The sequence below is a fragment of the Coregonus lavaretus genome (genome assembly GCF_964263955.1).
Source record: "Coregonus lavaretus genome assembly, chromosome: 34".
Classification (NCBI taxonomy): Eukaryota; Metazoa; Chordata; class Actinopteri; order Salmoniformes; family Salmonidae; genus Coregonus; species Coregonus lavaretus.
Window position 1 is genome coordinate 9,759,921 of NC_140021.1, and position 13,545 is coordinate 9,773,465.

At 45.5% G+C, this 13,545-nt stretch overlaps 1 protein-coding gene across 2 annotated transcripts in view; it reads right to left on the reverse strand.

Annotated features, from left to right (window-relative positions):
• LOC311109421 (ras-responsive element-binding protein 1-like) overlaps positions 1-11,408 on the reverse strand; it is a 63,383-nt gene extending 51,975 nt beyond the window's left edge. For both annotated transcript variants that reach the window (XM_084152303.1, XM_084152302.1), the window contains exon 1: positions 11,219-11,408. In XM_084152303.1, the coding sequence (XP_084008429.1) occupies positions 11,219-11,258 (40 nt within the window). In that variant the 5' untranslated portion in view covers positions 11,259-11,408. The remainder of the gene's footprint in view (positions 1-11,218) is intronic.
• Between the last annotated feature and the right edge of the window lie 2,137 nt (positions 11,409-13,545).

A 13,545-nucleotide genomic window follows, 5' to 3' on the forward strand; every position in this document is an offset into this window, starting at 1 on the left:
CACCAGCTACTGTCTCTATCTGTCCTTCTACATGGATCACCATGCAGCGTTGCCCCCTCCCTCCCTCCCTCCCTCCCTCCCTCCCTCCCTCCCTCCCCTTTCTTTGGCTTCACTCCTCTTGATGTTGCATGACCTAACACTCCACAGTGAGGATGCAGGCCAAAGTACAAGGCCACACAACATCAGCCAACTGCTTGCCGGCACCGGCTCGCACCCACCCACTGAGCCGCCAGTACCTAAGCCCCTCCCACCCACATGGGCACCGGCCCCCTTCCTTTCTGCTCGGGCCAATCAGGGACTCCGCAGCCAGCTGTTTGCCCGGGCTGCACACGTGAATGACAGGGGCGGGTGGAGGGGGGGGGGGGGGGGGGGGGGGGGGGGGGGGGGGTGGGGGGGGGGGGGGGGGGGGGGTGTGAAGTGGGTGGGTTGGGAGGGTGCTCTTGCAACTTTCACAACTCCTAGCAGCGGGGGGTTATCCGTGGCGCCTCCGGGGTATGAAGCCGGCTGTGCAGCACAGCACCGCTCCTCTCGGCTACACTGAAACAACTCCGCCAGCAGCACCATCACACCAAGGTCCTGCCTGCCTGCCTCTCGCTCTCCTCCTCTACTACTCTCCACTGAAATAAGAGTCACATTGTGTTTTCTCTTTATGGGTTCTCGGCCTGCCTTACTGCCTGAGGACATGGGCTCCTACAAGGGAGTGATTCATCTGGAGGGTGGGAGATGATGAGGGTGGAGATGCTGGAACTTCACAAAGAGCAGAGATTTTTGGGGGTCCCACAGAAAAATTATCTCCCTCCCTCCCTCCCTCTAAAGTAGGCAGTGATGGGGCCTGTTTTATGTCAGACATTACTGAGAGTGGTAGAGCAGGATGGGTGAATGATCAGATCTGGGAGTTTGAAGATACTTCTGGGCCTGAAAGTGTTAAAAGTCAACCCCACCCGCCACAAATGGGAGGGGGGAATGGGGCAGTAATGGCCAGTTACAAAGACAGCGAGCTGCTTTCCATGTGTTTAATAGTGATACTGGACAGCTAGCATCACCTGCTAGCATCTAGGAGGCTCCTCCTTTGAAGCCTGCCTCTCAAGGCTCCGAGCAAAGTGCCTCCTCGTCGAACACAAGGCCTGATAAAAAAGTTAATGTTTACTGGGATAGAAGTGCTGGCTTAGGGAGTGCCAGATGGATAAACTTTGACTACATTTTGATTATTCTCTTTGTTAACTAGGCCTACTTCTCTCTGAACCCGTTTATTTCCCTCGCCTTCTGACAACAATTCCCCTAATGCTGCACACAGCTCCTATCATAATTATGAAAACCTGAAACAACATCCAGTATCCACCATTTCCTGTTCAGGGGAAGTCCAAAAGACTTTGCAGTCTTGTGGGATGGCCCATTTCCTCAGCAAGGGATGAAATGAGAGGGGACAGGGATTATTTCCCCCCTCCGAGTTCTATTTATCCCTGACACCGTCCCTCCATCTCAAAATGGCTCTGGTGGCATGCTATTCTAGTTAGTCAGGCCTCACTAAAGGCATCTCAACCAGCATACACTTTTAGAATATGATAGACTCAGGATTCATACAAACTAAAACATCGCACTGAAAGAACAACTGTGAGAAACAAACCAACTTTGTCATTTTACAGGCGTTAAGTATTATGGTCTTATTCTTGACAAATGGTAATTGACTAATGCTAACTCAGCAAGTCCTCCCAAAATATCTATGACAGAACAAACCAAATGGCGGTGCAGACGTATGCTAACTCGATTCCTTAGGGGCCTTTAATTGTCATCATGGGAGTCTCTCTTCACTCTGAGCAGTCTCCAGTAATGTCATTAGAGGGCTCAATGAGCATAACACTTGTCTCTGGGGCCTTGCTGCATTGTTACAGTATTCAACACCGGGGGCCTGACAGAGTCACTGCATTACAAGCTTGGCAACCTTGCTCCGAACAGATAAGAACAGTGTCGAAGTGGAGACAGATCTGGACAGAACGGACCTGGAACAGCATCATCTTCCAGAGACGGTCTTGATTAAGACCACCTTGATGACTTAGCGGGCTGAGGATAAACTTGGGATGTTTCGTGTTTCACAGTTCACATTTCTGCAGTATTTGGTGACAAACAACAGGCAAAGTGTTTGTAGGTAGAAGTAGTATGGAAGAATGAATGATGGACAAAGATGAAACTGGACAACAACTAAATATAAGCGGAAAATATAGTTTCCATTATTCTCATCAAGTCCCAAAGCCTGTTCAATACCTAGTAGAGGAGGGAGTGCACTCTGCTCAGTTGCAAGTAGTTACATAAAGGGTCAAAGGCTTATTTTGCCCGATGCTGCTGCTCTTTCAAAGAGGACCCTTAACCTGGTTTTCACCTGCTTACCAATGCCTGTGGGAGCTGGGAAAGATGTTTAATGTTCTCCTTGGATGGGGTTTATAATTCCTTCCACTCTGGTGAACTTTGGTACCTGGAAGGAGGGGTTAGGGGGCAGAGCAGACGGAGGAGAGCTGGTGGCTGGCTGGTCTGACTGACTGGCTGGCTGGTTAATGATAATGATGATAATGCCCTTAAAAGGAGGCACCGCAACCTTGTGGGAATATTTTCACCGAAGTTAAAACTAATTTAGGGGGGGATCTAAAAGGTTTATCCCAGACGTGTTCAGGAGAGAGAAAACATTCCCTGGGTGGTTGAAAGGGTGGTCCTGTGTTGTTGGGTGTGTGTGTACACCTGCTGTGAGATGGGTGGCGGCTGTGCAGCCTGTATGCATCACTGGTGTTGTTTGGGCAGCGAGCTGCTCCTGTTGTGGGGGGTAGGGGGAGAAAGGCCAGGTTTCAACCCAGAGAAAGGGCAGTGTTTCTGCTTTTGTGTGCACTGCCTCCGGGGCTTGTCAAGAGAGAGCCTATCCCATCAACTCTACTCCCAAGGGGGAGCTGGAGAGGAGGAGTGCAAAGAGGAGGGGGGGGGGGGGGGGGGGTGTTGGAGATTGGAGGTGGGGGAAGGTTGACAGTGTAGTGTTAACTTCAGCTCAACAGAGCGGACACACCTATCCCCCCCCCCATCCCCCAACTAAGCACCCCCTCCCCCTCTTTGCACTCCTCCTCTCCATCTCTGATCAGGCCATAGGAGGTATTTTGAAACAGTGGGCATCTTTATCCATTGTCCAATCTTAAAGTTGGCTCTAAACAAAACATTTAATCCGATCAGTGAATTTTTATTTCCGTGACAGTGTTTTCTTCTGGATGTAAGAGAGAATCAGGTAGGGAGGGGTTGAGCTATAACAGGGTTCCCAAACTGGACAAAAATATAAACGCAACATGTAAAGTGTTGGTCCCATGGTTCATGAGCTGAAATAAAAGATCCCAGAAATTTTCCGTACGCACAAAAAGGATATTTCTCTCAAATGTTGTGCACAAATTTTTTACATCCCTGTTAGTGAGCATTAGCGTCTGAATCTAGTTTATGATTCGATCCTGTCCTATAACCTGATGTGAGAGAGAAGCAGGCAGAGAGGGTTTGAGTCATAACCGGTGTCGTCCTCGATCCTTGGGCGTGGAACTGCATGATACAGTGTGTAGCCAACGTCACAGAGATTACCCCATCTTGTAAAGTCAGTTGTTTGTCTGCGTCTCACGGCTGATGACGTTAGCATGTCTAGGAACGGGAGGGGACTTCAAAAGAAAAACCAAACTCTCTCCTGAAACAAGTTTTCAAGCTGTCAACTTAACTCCTGCACATCCTCCAATCAAAATGAGGCCATCATTCACATAAATAATGAGTAGGCCTAGAACATAAAAAAAAATAATGTGTTGGTTTATGTAGGCCTAGTTCAAAACTACTTAAAAGTGCTGAATCATTTCAAAACAGGAAGAAAAAACAGCAACACCAAGCAGTTTATCCTATGTTGTCATGCAGACAGACAGACAGAGATGGGGGGACTTAGTTGACCCTTATCAGTAGAGTGGAGCCCCCAATCCCTACCCCCCTCCAACTCCTGTCTCCTCCTACATTAGGACCTCTCCCATCCCATAATCCCTGTCCCCCTCCCCCACCTCTCACGCAGCTTTGCTAAGGGATGCTTTAAGGGTGTGTGTGTATGTGTGAGAAGGTGTCTGTCTGTCTGTGTGTGTGTGTGTGTGTGTGTGTGTGGGGGGGGGGGGGTATGTCTTTTCGTGGCCAAGGAGGAGGGACAAGCAACAAGTCTGGGGGCATGTGATCCGGTCTCTATGGAGACGAGGTGTGTCCTGTGTGTTTGTAGAACAAACAATGGTACCTTTTCAACTGATGAGGGGGAGGAGGCTTGTGTGTGTGTGTGTGTGTGTGTGTGTGTGTGTGTGTGTGTGTGTGTGTGTGTAAGGTGGTGACCACATCATATACACTGTTGGAATGGGACAAGGAAGTGGTGGCTCAGTGTTTCTTCCAAGGATGCCCCTTTGAAGAGGCATTACGCAGGGCCAACCTTGCTGGATTAATAGGGATTACCACGGTAGAGTTGGGTTTAACAATTCAAATGCAAAGGAAATGTGATTATTGTCGTGCAATTCTATTCTACAAAGTTTAGGCCTACTCAAGGTTTGGAATTGTAGGCTAAAAGTAACACAAGGTAGCAAAATATGAAACTGCAGGAAATGGCTCGGGTGTACATTCAGGATGAAGCCTCTGAAAGCTATTAGCACGTTGGCCACCCATTGGCATAGTCATATCTGACATCAATGGCATCATTTCCCAGCATGCACCACTCAGGTGGGGTGTCATTAGAGCAGCTCATCCTTCTATATTTACTGCCTCCGCGCGTCTAACAGACCATCTGAGATAGCCAGACTAACTAATAGAGTCCTCTCTCGATAAGCAATTCCAAATGTGTCCTCAAAAGTGGCAGATGTGGAAAATCCACCATACCTAGCCGGGGGCAGCGGCAAGGTAGGGACCAACGGGGCAGGAGGATCGGAGGGGGAGACAACCTACTGTGCACTAGGACTAGGCTGTGTCCGTCCAGGCATCTCTCTCTAGTCCTGCACACACACCAATCACCAACCAGTACAAACGTTTGGTTGTTTTATGGCTCTTGAACGGATGTCAATTACTATAGTTCCATCCATTTGACTACATTTCTCTACACGCCTATTTACATTCTGAAAACACAATATTAGGTGGCATTTAAAAAAAGACAGTTTGCCTGAATAATTATGTCCACATGTTCAAAAACTTTGATTGCGGTAACTTCAATCTGGCTATATGTTGATAAAGTCAACATAACCTAAGTATGTTATATTTTCATGTTCTCTTCTCTACCCAGCTCTCTCTCTCTCTCTCACACACAAAACTGGTTGGACCATGCTGTTGCCGTATGCACTTTTTTCCTCTCCTTCTGTCTCTCACTCTGTTCCTCCCTCCCTCCTCCCTCCCCTGTCTAGCTCCAGTGAGCAACAAGTGCTGCCTGTGAGTACCACCCCTCCCCCCTCCCCCTCCAACCTCCAGAAGCTATCTCAAATCCTCAGCCTGCGAGCAACTGCCAGCTGACAAAACTGTTTAGTCAGCATGAAAGACAGGGAGGGAGAGAGCGATGTGGGGCTGGATGAGAGAGAGAGAGAGAGAGAGCAAGGAGGCTGAAAAGAGAGGAGGCTGAAAAGGCTGAGAGAGCGAGAGAGGGAGTGCAAGAGCGGGGAGGCATTCTTACTGCGCATTCTCCATCCAGTCTCCCTTTTTCGTCTCCATCAGTCTCTCTCCTCTCTCTTGCTCTCACTCTCAACATAGCGTTAACCCTTTCTTCTCTGAGACAGCCAACACAGTTTAGAGATGGCTGCTCGCAGAGGTGAAAAGTAACACTCAAACCACAGCCAGGAAGACAATCCACTCCATGGTAGGAGTATTTTGTGAGTAAATGGAGGACAATGGAACCGTATAAAGGTTCCCCTACCTCCACTACAACTCAAATAAAGTAACGTAAACAAAACAACAAGATTTTAAACTGTTTGTCTCATCCGTACGATGGAAACGGCCTGACTTAGGAGAGGAGGCGACAACTCTGGAGAGCGGAGCCATTGTTGTTCCACTTCCTGTCTCCCCCATGCTTCACCCCTCCTCACCCCAGGTGCTGCTGCAGCCTCCATTTTCTAGCCTCTCTCTCCCTCTTTCCTTTCCTCTCCCCTCCCCTCCCCCTTGTGGCATTCTTTCACATCAGTGGCACAGCCGTCGAGTTAGACTTTGAACCCGCAGTAAATACCTGCTTTATTTGCAGCCTGTGCTGGAGGCTAGGTGGTGGCCTGTGGTTGGGAAGGGTGTATGTGGGTGGTGGGTGTGTTTGAGGGGGGGGACATCTATAGTGACAACTAGGAGCTGTGCAGAGGGATAAAGGACACTTAGGGCTCTGCAGAGACAGGGCCAACATCACCCTGGTGCAGCGCTCCCTCCCTCCCTGCAGCTTATCAGTTAGACCATGGACACACCCTGTGAGATGGATGACTTGGCCAATATTAACAACGCACTTCTGTGGGCCGACAAGAAAGAGGAGAACTATTGGACAATGAAGGTGCTACTGGTTGCTATGGCAAGCGATGCTAGTAAAATAGGTCACTCATTTCCCATAACAAATAAAAGCATCCATTCATCCAACCAAGATCATATTCACCAATGTAGAACGGATGGCATGGATTTTCTAGTAGTGGGTTGAAGGAGTAGTCCTGGCAGCAATCAATTCATCCAATTGTTTCCCGAATCCAACAACGTGATGCAATAGTACCTTGAGAGACAGGCCCCTAAACATTAGGACCTACTTTACACATTAGCTATGCAGCCAAGTGTCGCCTATAAAAAGCCAGTGCTATTAATCTAGATTTGGGACTTCTACCACAAATGTGTGGCTGTGCATACAAATATCACAGAGCCTCACCACTAGGCCTATATTTACACTGGGGCCTAGACCACAGCCAGGATATAGGGGGCTAACTATGGACTCACCCAATGGACATGTTGTAATGTCTACTGTAAGGTCCCTCCGTGTGTGTTTGCTGGTTGCAGCTTACATTCACACACCTGTAAAAGAAGTCCATCCCCTACTCGGTCCCAATGAAAACCTCCCTTTAAAGCAGCCTACGTGCACACAATGGAAGCGCCGACACTGTCCTACTTAGCTGTTCCGTCCACTTCTCAAATTTCCGCCATCTCACTTGGCTGTCTGTTACCGTATCCTCATCAAAGCACCCACCTTGAGCCTCGTTCCATCATTACATCAATAATGTTGGGGATGCAGCACATATAAGATGCAATACAGCATGTGTAACCTAAATGAAATGTGTGCGTTCTCATTTTTAAACAAGGAGTCAATGCATAGTAACAACTGCATAATCAAAAGAGGAAAGTTTATGAACTAAGCTATCCCCCCCCCCCCCCCAGCAGTTAGGAGTAACATACATTTGAGGTTGTAAATCCTGAGCAAGGAAGATTCGGGAAGAGGAGGGGCGAGGTGACACAGCGAGGCCGAACCCCAAGCTTGGATCCAATTTTGGAAACCATCTTCCTCAGGTTCCCTCTTTCCTCCCTCCTCTTACACCTACAAGTAGAGTCCCTATGTCCCCTCCACGCCCTCCCGGCCGGGGGATGGAACCTAATCTTATCTAAAAAAAGGCAAGTTAAAAATAGCCCTGGGAGCCAAAGGGCCAGCCCGTCTGTACCCTTGGGGAAACCACGACCCATCTCCATCAGGAAGAGAGGTAAAAAGAAAAAGTGTCTTCGTTTTTCATTTTGACCCAAGACCTTCAGTGTCTTCTGGGTGGTTCGCCCCATACATCCCTCTCTTATTTAATTGATTTAGAGTTCGTGAACAACAACAGGTTAACAGCTAAATGAGAGGAGATATAGAATGAGGAGGAAGAGGGACCAGTGTGGTCCTAATACCAATGCCATGGTCCTCTGTAGCTCAATTGGTAGAGCATGGTGCTTGTAACGCCAGGGTAGTGGGTTCGATCCCCGGGACCACCCATACATAAAAATGTATGCACACATGACTGTAAGTCGCTTTGAATAAAAGCGTCTGCTAAATGGCATATTATTATATTATTATTATGCCCAGGAGGAGGGCCCAGTGTGGTCCTAATACCAATGCCCAGGAGGAGGGGCCAGTGTGGTCCTAATACCAATGCCCAGGAGGAGGGGCCAGTGTGGTCCTAATACCAATGCCCAGGAGGAGGGGCCAGTGTGGTCCTAATACCAATGCCCAGGAGGAGGGGCCAGTGTGGTCCTAATACCAATGCCCAGGAGGAGGGCCCAGTGTGGTCCTAATACCAATGCCCAGGAGGAGGGCCCAGTGTGATCCTAATACCAATGCCCAGGAGGAGGGGCCAGTGTGGTCCTAATACCAATGCCCAGGAGGAGGGGCCAGTGTTGTCCTAATACCAATGCCCAGGAGGAGGGGCCAGTGTGGTCCTAATACCAATGCCCAGGAGGAGGGGCCAGTGTGGTCCTAATACCAATGCCCTGCATTGTTGAAGGGACTTGCCTGTCGGCTTGCCATCCGGGGACACAGTGTTTAAGTCAGTGTCTTTGGGGGATGAGTGGGGTTTTATTAGGCTAAATGGTGGGCTAATGAGGGCATAAGGGGGTTGAAGACTCTTAATTACCTCCCTCAGCATCCTCGTCTGGCCCAAACCTCATTGGGAGGAATGTTGATCAACTGACTTGGTTTCTCGTCAAAGAACATATAAGATTAAATTGTTCTCCTTTATGTTCATCCAAACTCCTAACAACTTGTGTTATCATTTGAGTGATGCTACAAAATGCCCAGTTTCACATCTGGACATTATTATGTTTAGTTGAAGGCTTAATCATTCCCTTGAGTAGCCTATTTGTTTTAATTATTTTACCAGCCATATATAATGACTGTTATTATTAGGACCATTTAGCCCTAAGGCAAAACAAACAAAGAAACAATCATTACATTAAAAACCTAGTTAAAACATAGCCGATCACATTGAATTGCAGAGATGAAACAACACAAGATGACAGAAAGTCAAACAATTGCCATTTCTAACCAGAAGAGTAAGACAGGTAAGACCTTACTTGAGTAAGATCCAAGTCCAACCAACAACTTAAACCAGAAATATAAATGTAGACTTCTGAGGTGTGTAACTAGGCTACAACTGGTCAACATCATATTAAATTAAACATTGTTTTTGCACTCAGAGCATCCCACATCAAGGATAGAAAACTGTTCAAAGTGACTTCCTTGGCTAAACTGAGACCCATAGCTAGTCTATTTTGTCAACACACTAGAGTCATGAGTACCGATAATGCAGTGGATTTGGAGACCTTGTGGAGGGTGGAGAGCTGAGGACATACAAAGGGGACATCCTCTACTAAAGTGTGGTTCCACACTGATCAACATTCATCAACTATATCTAGGGTCAGAATTCAATAGAAAATAGCTGGTCAAATTAAGTTGTTCATCATTTATTTATATTCAACCACATCATGCTCTTTTTGGTGGAAGTTATAGAAATTATCATTTGACTGATGATTACATTATTATTATTTTTTAAACGAAACTGTCTTCTTGACAGTGCAAAAGCATTTTCCTCTTATCCAGTCTACTATTTCATCTGCATGCCCTCGCTTGACTATGACTGCAGGGCCTAAACCAGGACAGGCTCATCATCTTTCTGTACCACAGAAAAACAACTTCTCTAGCCTATGTTATGCCTCCCTCAATACATGATACACTTAAAGCAATAAAGTCAACTGATGCATCCTGCTTACCCAACCCCCACCCTCCCCTCATGTTGCCTTGACTTGAGTCGTTAGTTTCATCGCACATTCAACCAAACTATTCACGCTTTCAGTAGCCTATTTCTTCATCTTAAATACACCAAACATCTTTGATATAGATTATAGAGTTGGATGGTGAGTTTCCCTACAGCGAAATGACTGTGTTTGATCCCGCTGTCGCCGTAGGCCTACTCGTCTACAGTGTAGAATTTCGTAATGGAATGCGAACTGCTCATCCGGATCTGCACTCTCCTCCCTGTCTCCTTCCAAGTGGTCAGAGAGCTCGAGAGAAGAGGAACATCGCCCAGCGAGCTCCAAAACCGTGTTGCTTCTATTTTCAACCACCGACAAAACAGTCAACAATGCAAAATATCAACAGGTCATCTCTCCATCACCAGACAACATGTTGTAAACAGAATAACAATGTAGACACAAAGTTACACTTTTACCCAGTGCTATTCTATGCGCACAGCAGTCGACGAGATCAAGGGACGAAGGAAAAAAATAGAAAAGAATGCCTAGCAACCATTATCTAACCAGCTCGCGCTACGTTGCAGTTCCCCAAGAGACAGAAACGTCTCAATTCATCACTTTCGAGCGTCTAAAAGACCTAAAAATAAAAACTACCCATGAATGATCACAAATAAACACTGTACACATCAACCATGCATTTTGCATCCTTCTCATTGTAGATGAGGCTAAACAAATTTGCATAAAGTGGATTATAATAATTCAAGAATGTAAAAAAGTGAGAAATAATGATTGACGTGTTTATTATCGTAATGATGAATGAGGAAAACTATAGACTAGTAGGATAACAAGCTTCATGATGAGTAGGAAGTACTGTTTCGGTTTATTTCCTAAACAATTAAAGATAGAATCGTGTCGAATCATTGAATAATTTGAATTGTAACATTTTAACACAGGCTACTCTTGAAAAGTAAATAAGTTTCGTAAACATCTCGGCAAGGTCAAAATGTAGCTAGCTATACCGACACATGGCCACTAAGCTGTAGCTAGGCTTCGATCAAAGTGCACTGAAGATATGGATGCTCGAGTGCAGCAACAGGCGGCTAGTTAGCTAGCAGACTTTGAACCTCCTCGAGCCCCCATCATTAAAAACACTTTACCGAGGGGGGAAGTTATAACTCCAACAATTGCTGTTGATTTGAAGAGGGAATTAGTAGCTAACTAAACCTTGCCGGTTAAAAAATAATAATATAAGGAAGAGACATTCCACCGCTCAGGCGTTTTAATCGTGGATGAGCATCAGGTCCTCATCGAAAGTAGGAAGCAAATGGGAGTTGCGAAAACTATCCTATCCACATCTCTTTTCGAACTTTAACAACTTTACGTCACAACAACTGTAAACTTCGCCAAACACTCAATTAACATCACATATCGACTAAACCAAACAAATAAGGAAGATTTAAGAGAATAAGCCGAGGAGCTAGGTACTTACGTTCGACTTTGTTGGGGTTGGGCTGCTTGCGCCGAGACATACTGATGATGGTGAATGGTGATGATGGGCTAAGAAAAAAAAAGAAGCTGCAAAGTTGTTCCGGAGAGGAATCAAAATGGCGTTACTGAGGATGTGCAAAGTTAGACAACTTTGTTCCCCCCTCTTTCTTCCAAATTCCTAAAGAGGAAGATAGAAGAAAGAGTTGAGAGACGAGAGGAAAACACTTATTTCGCTTTCCTCTCTGGCCGTCCCCAAAGCGCTGTTCTCTCCTCTCCCCTAAACCTGATAAGTAAGACGCATCACGTGTTGCTCCTGCTAGTCTCCAAGGGGACGTGTTACTGAGGCTGCTGCCACTACACTTGAGCCAGTAAGCATCTCTACAGGAGGGGTCTCAAAAGAGCAAAACGTTTTATCGAGCGGCGTGGTACCAATGACTACGTGGTACCCTCAACATAAAACTTCGAGAGAGGAAGTGCACGTGGAGGAAGCTCATGCCCTTTAAAGTTCTAGAACTTTGTTGTTGATCAACATTTAATTATGGGGCAACTTTGTACAATGAATAGATGCGATTTAAAATAAAACCTAACAAAAATACACACCTATCATTTAAAAATGAGTGTGATGATTAAATAATGTTTAAGTAGATACATGACGCAGTGATGGATTCCCAAGCAACCTATATTTAGCTAGTTTCAATATAAAACATTTAGTTTCAGCTGGTGCCTGCATACCCCCACATTCCTCCAAGCCCTCATCTCTGGATACAGACCCCTCCCCGCGCCTATGCTCATCAACCACTGGCCGACAAACATTTCCCTCCCCTCTATACAGCTCAGCTGGTAGGAGCCTGCACAGCCCTCACTCACACTGTCTGGGCCACGTTGAGATGGAGTCAGATATATTAGGCTACATTACCAGTATTTCCAACTTTTCTATCATTTTTGTTTTAATTATTATAACTAAGTTAGTCTAGACAAACTACTTTCATTAAGGACAAATTAACTGAAGATTAAATGTGATTTTTTGGGGGGGTATGACTTGACAAGGACAGCAATGGAGTTGGAAAGAGCACAAACTGATCTGGGACCAGGCTAAGAGGATAAGAGAGTTTAGTCATTGTGGCTTCCTTCTGTTGATTAGATCCAACCTAAACTTAATTTGATTGGAGGTGTCATGTGTGACAATCACCACCATGTTTGGTCACACCACCATGTTTGCGTCCCAACTCTCCTCCAAAATTGCCAAAAGACAAGTGATGCTTTAGGAACGTTAATAAGGATGCTACTTGGGCTGTCATTTGTTGACATCACATAATTCTCAGAGACACTTTGCAATTTGATCTGAATATTGATCACTAATCATCCTAGTAAAGCTAAACTCTCTAGGCTTTGTATCCAGGTATGCCCAATCAACGGCAACTGAATGGAAAAGACGGCACCAAATAAAATAAGGAAATTAAATGGTGCTTATATTTCCAATAAGACATATACTGTAGCTCGATCTACACTATGGCATGGGACGTGGACTCATCTCAATAGACCACTTTTGAGGTCTTAAAACATCTGGCAAACATCTGATTTTGGGAGTGAGAGCTTATTTGTATATCTAATATCACAGAAGATACCTAACATATTTCACAAGGCTGAGTTAAAGAAATATGGTCATTGGTGAGCTGTTCGATTAAAGGCTCAAATGTTATTTTTTACACATAATGTGCATCAATTTTGTTTATAAAGAAAAAAACACACACACTCCTGCAGTGCCATTCACTTATCTGAAGGAAATACTCACAGTATCAGCCTCATGAGCCTGAGATGAACAGAAATTACATTACACCACTAATCCAATCAATTGTTTTCTTTCAAATTCAAATCAAACTATTGACAAACAATTAGCACATTTAGTTTCACGTTTCTGTGCATGCTTGCCTTGCCCTTGACCTGATTCACAAAAATGTTGGCTTTCCCCTAGGGTGGTTTCACTCTTTGTTATCAAGTGCTTGCATGCAAAAAAAAAAAAAAAAAAACATTTTATAAATCTAGGTTGCACAAACTTTATGATCTGCCATTAAAACACTCAAATAGGCATTTTAAAAAGCCATCCAATTTCATCACTTTGACTTTCAAGAGACTGTCGCCTACATGGTGGTCAAAAAAGTAGTTTGTGTGCGCGCGCACGCGCATATTTTAATTGCCAAAAGTGGCAGAGTGCCCATAGAGATCCTAATAAATGACCGATTCTGAGTGTGCCTTTCTGCTGTCACAAAACCCACAAAAATGAGTGTGATCTTATTTATTGAACGTAACCAAGGCTTCAACCCCGTTGCT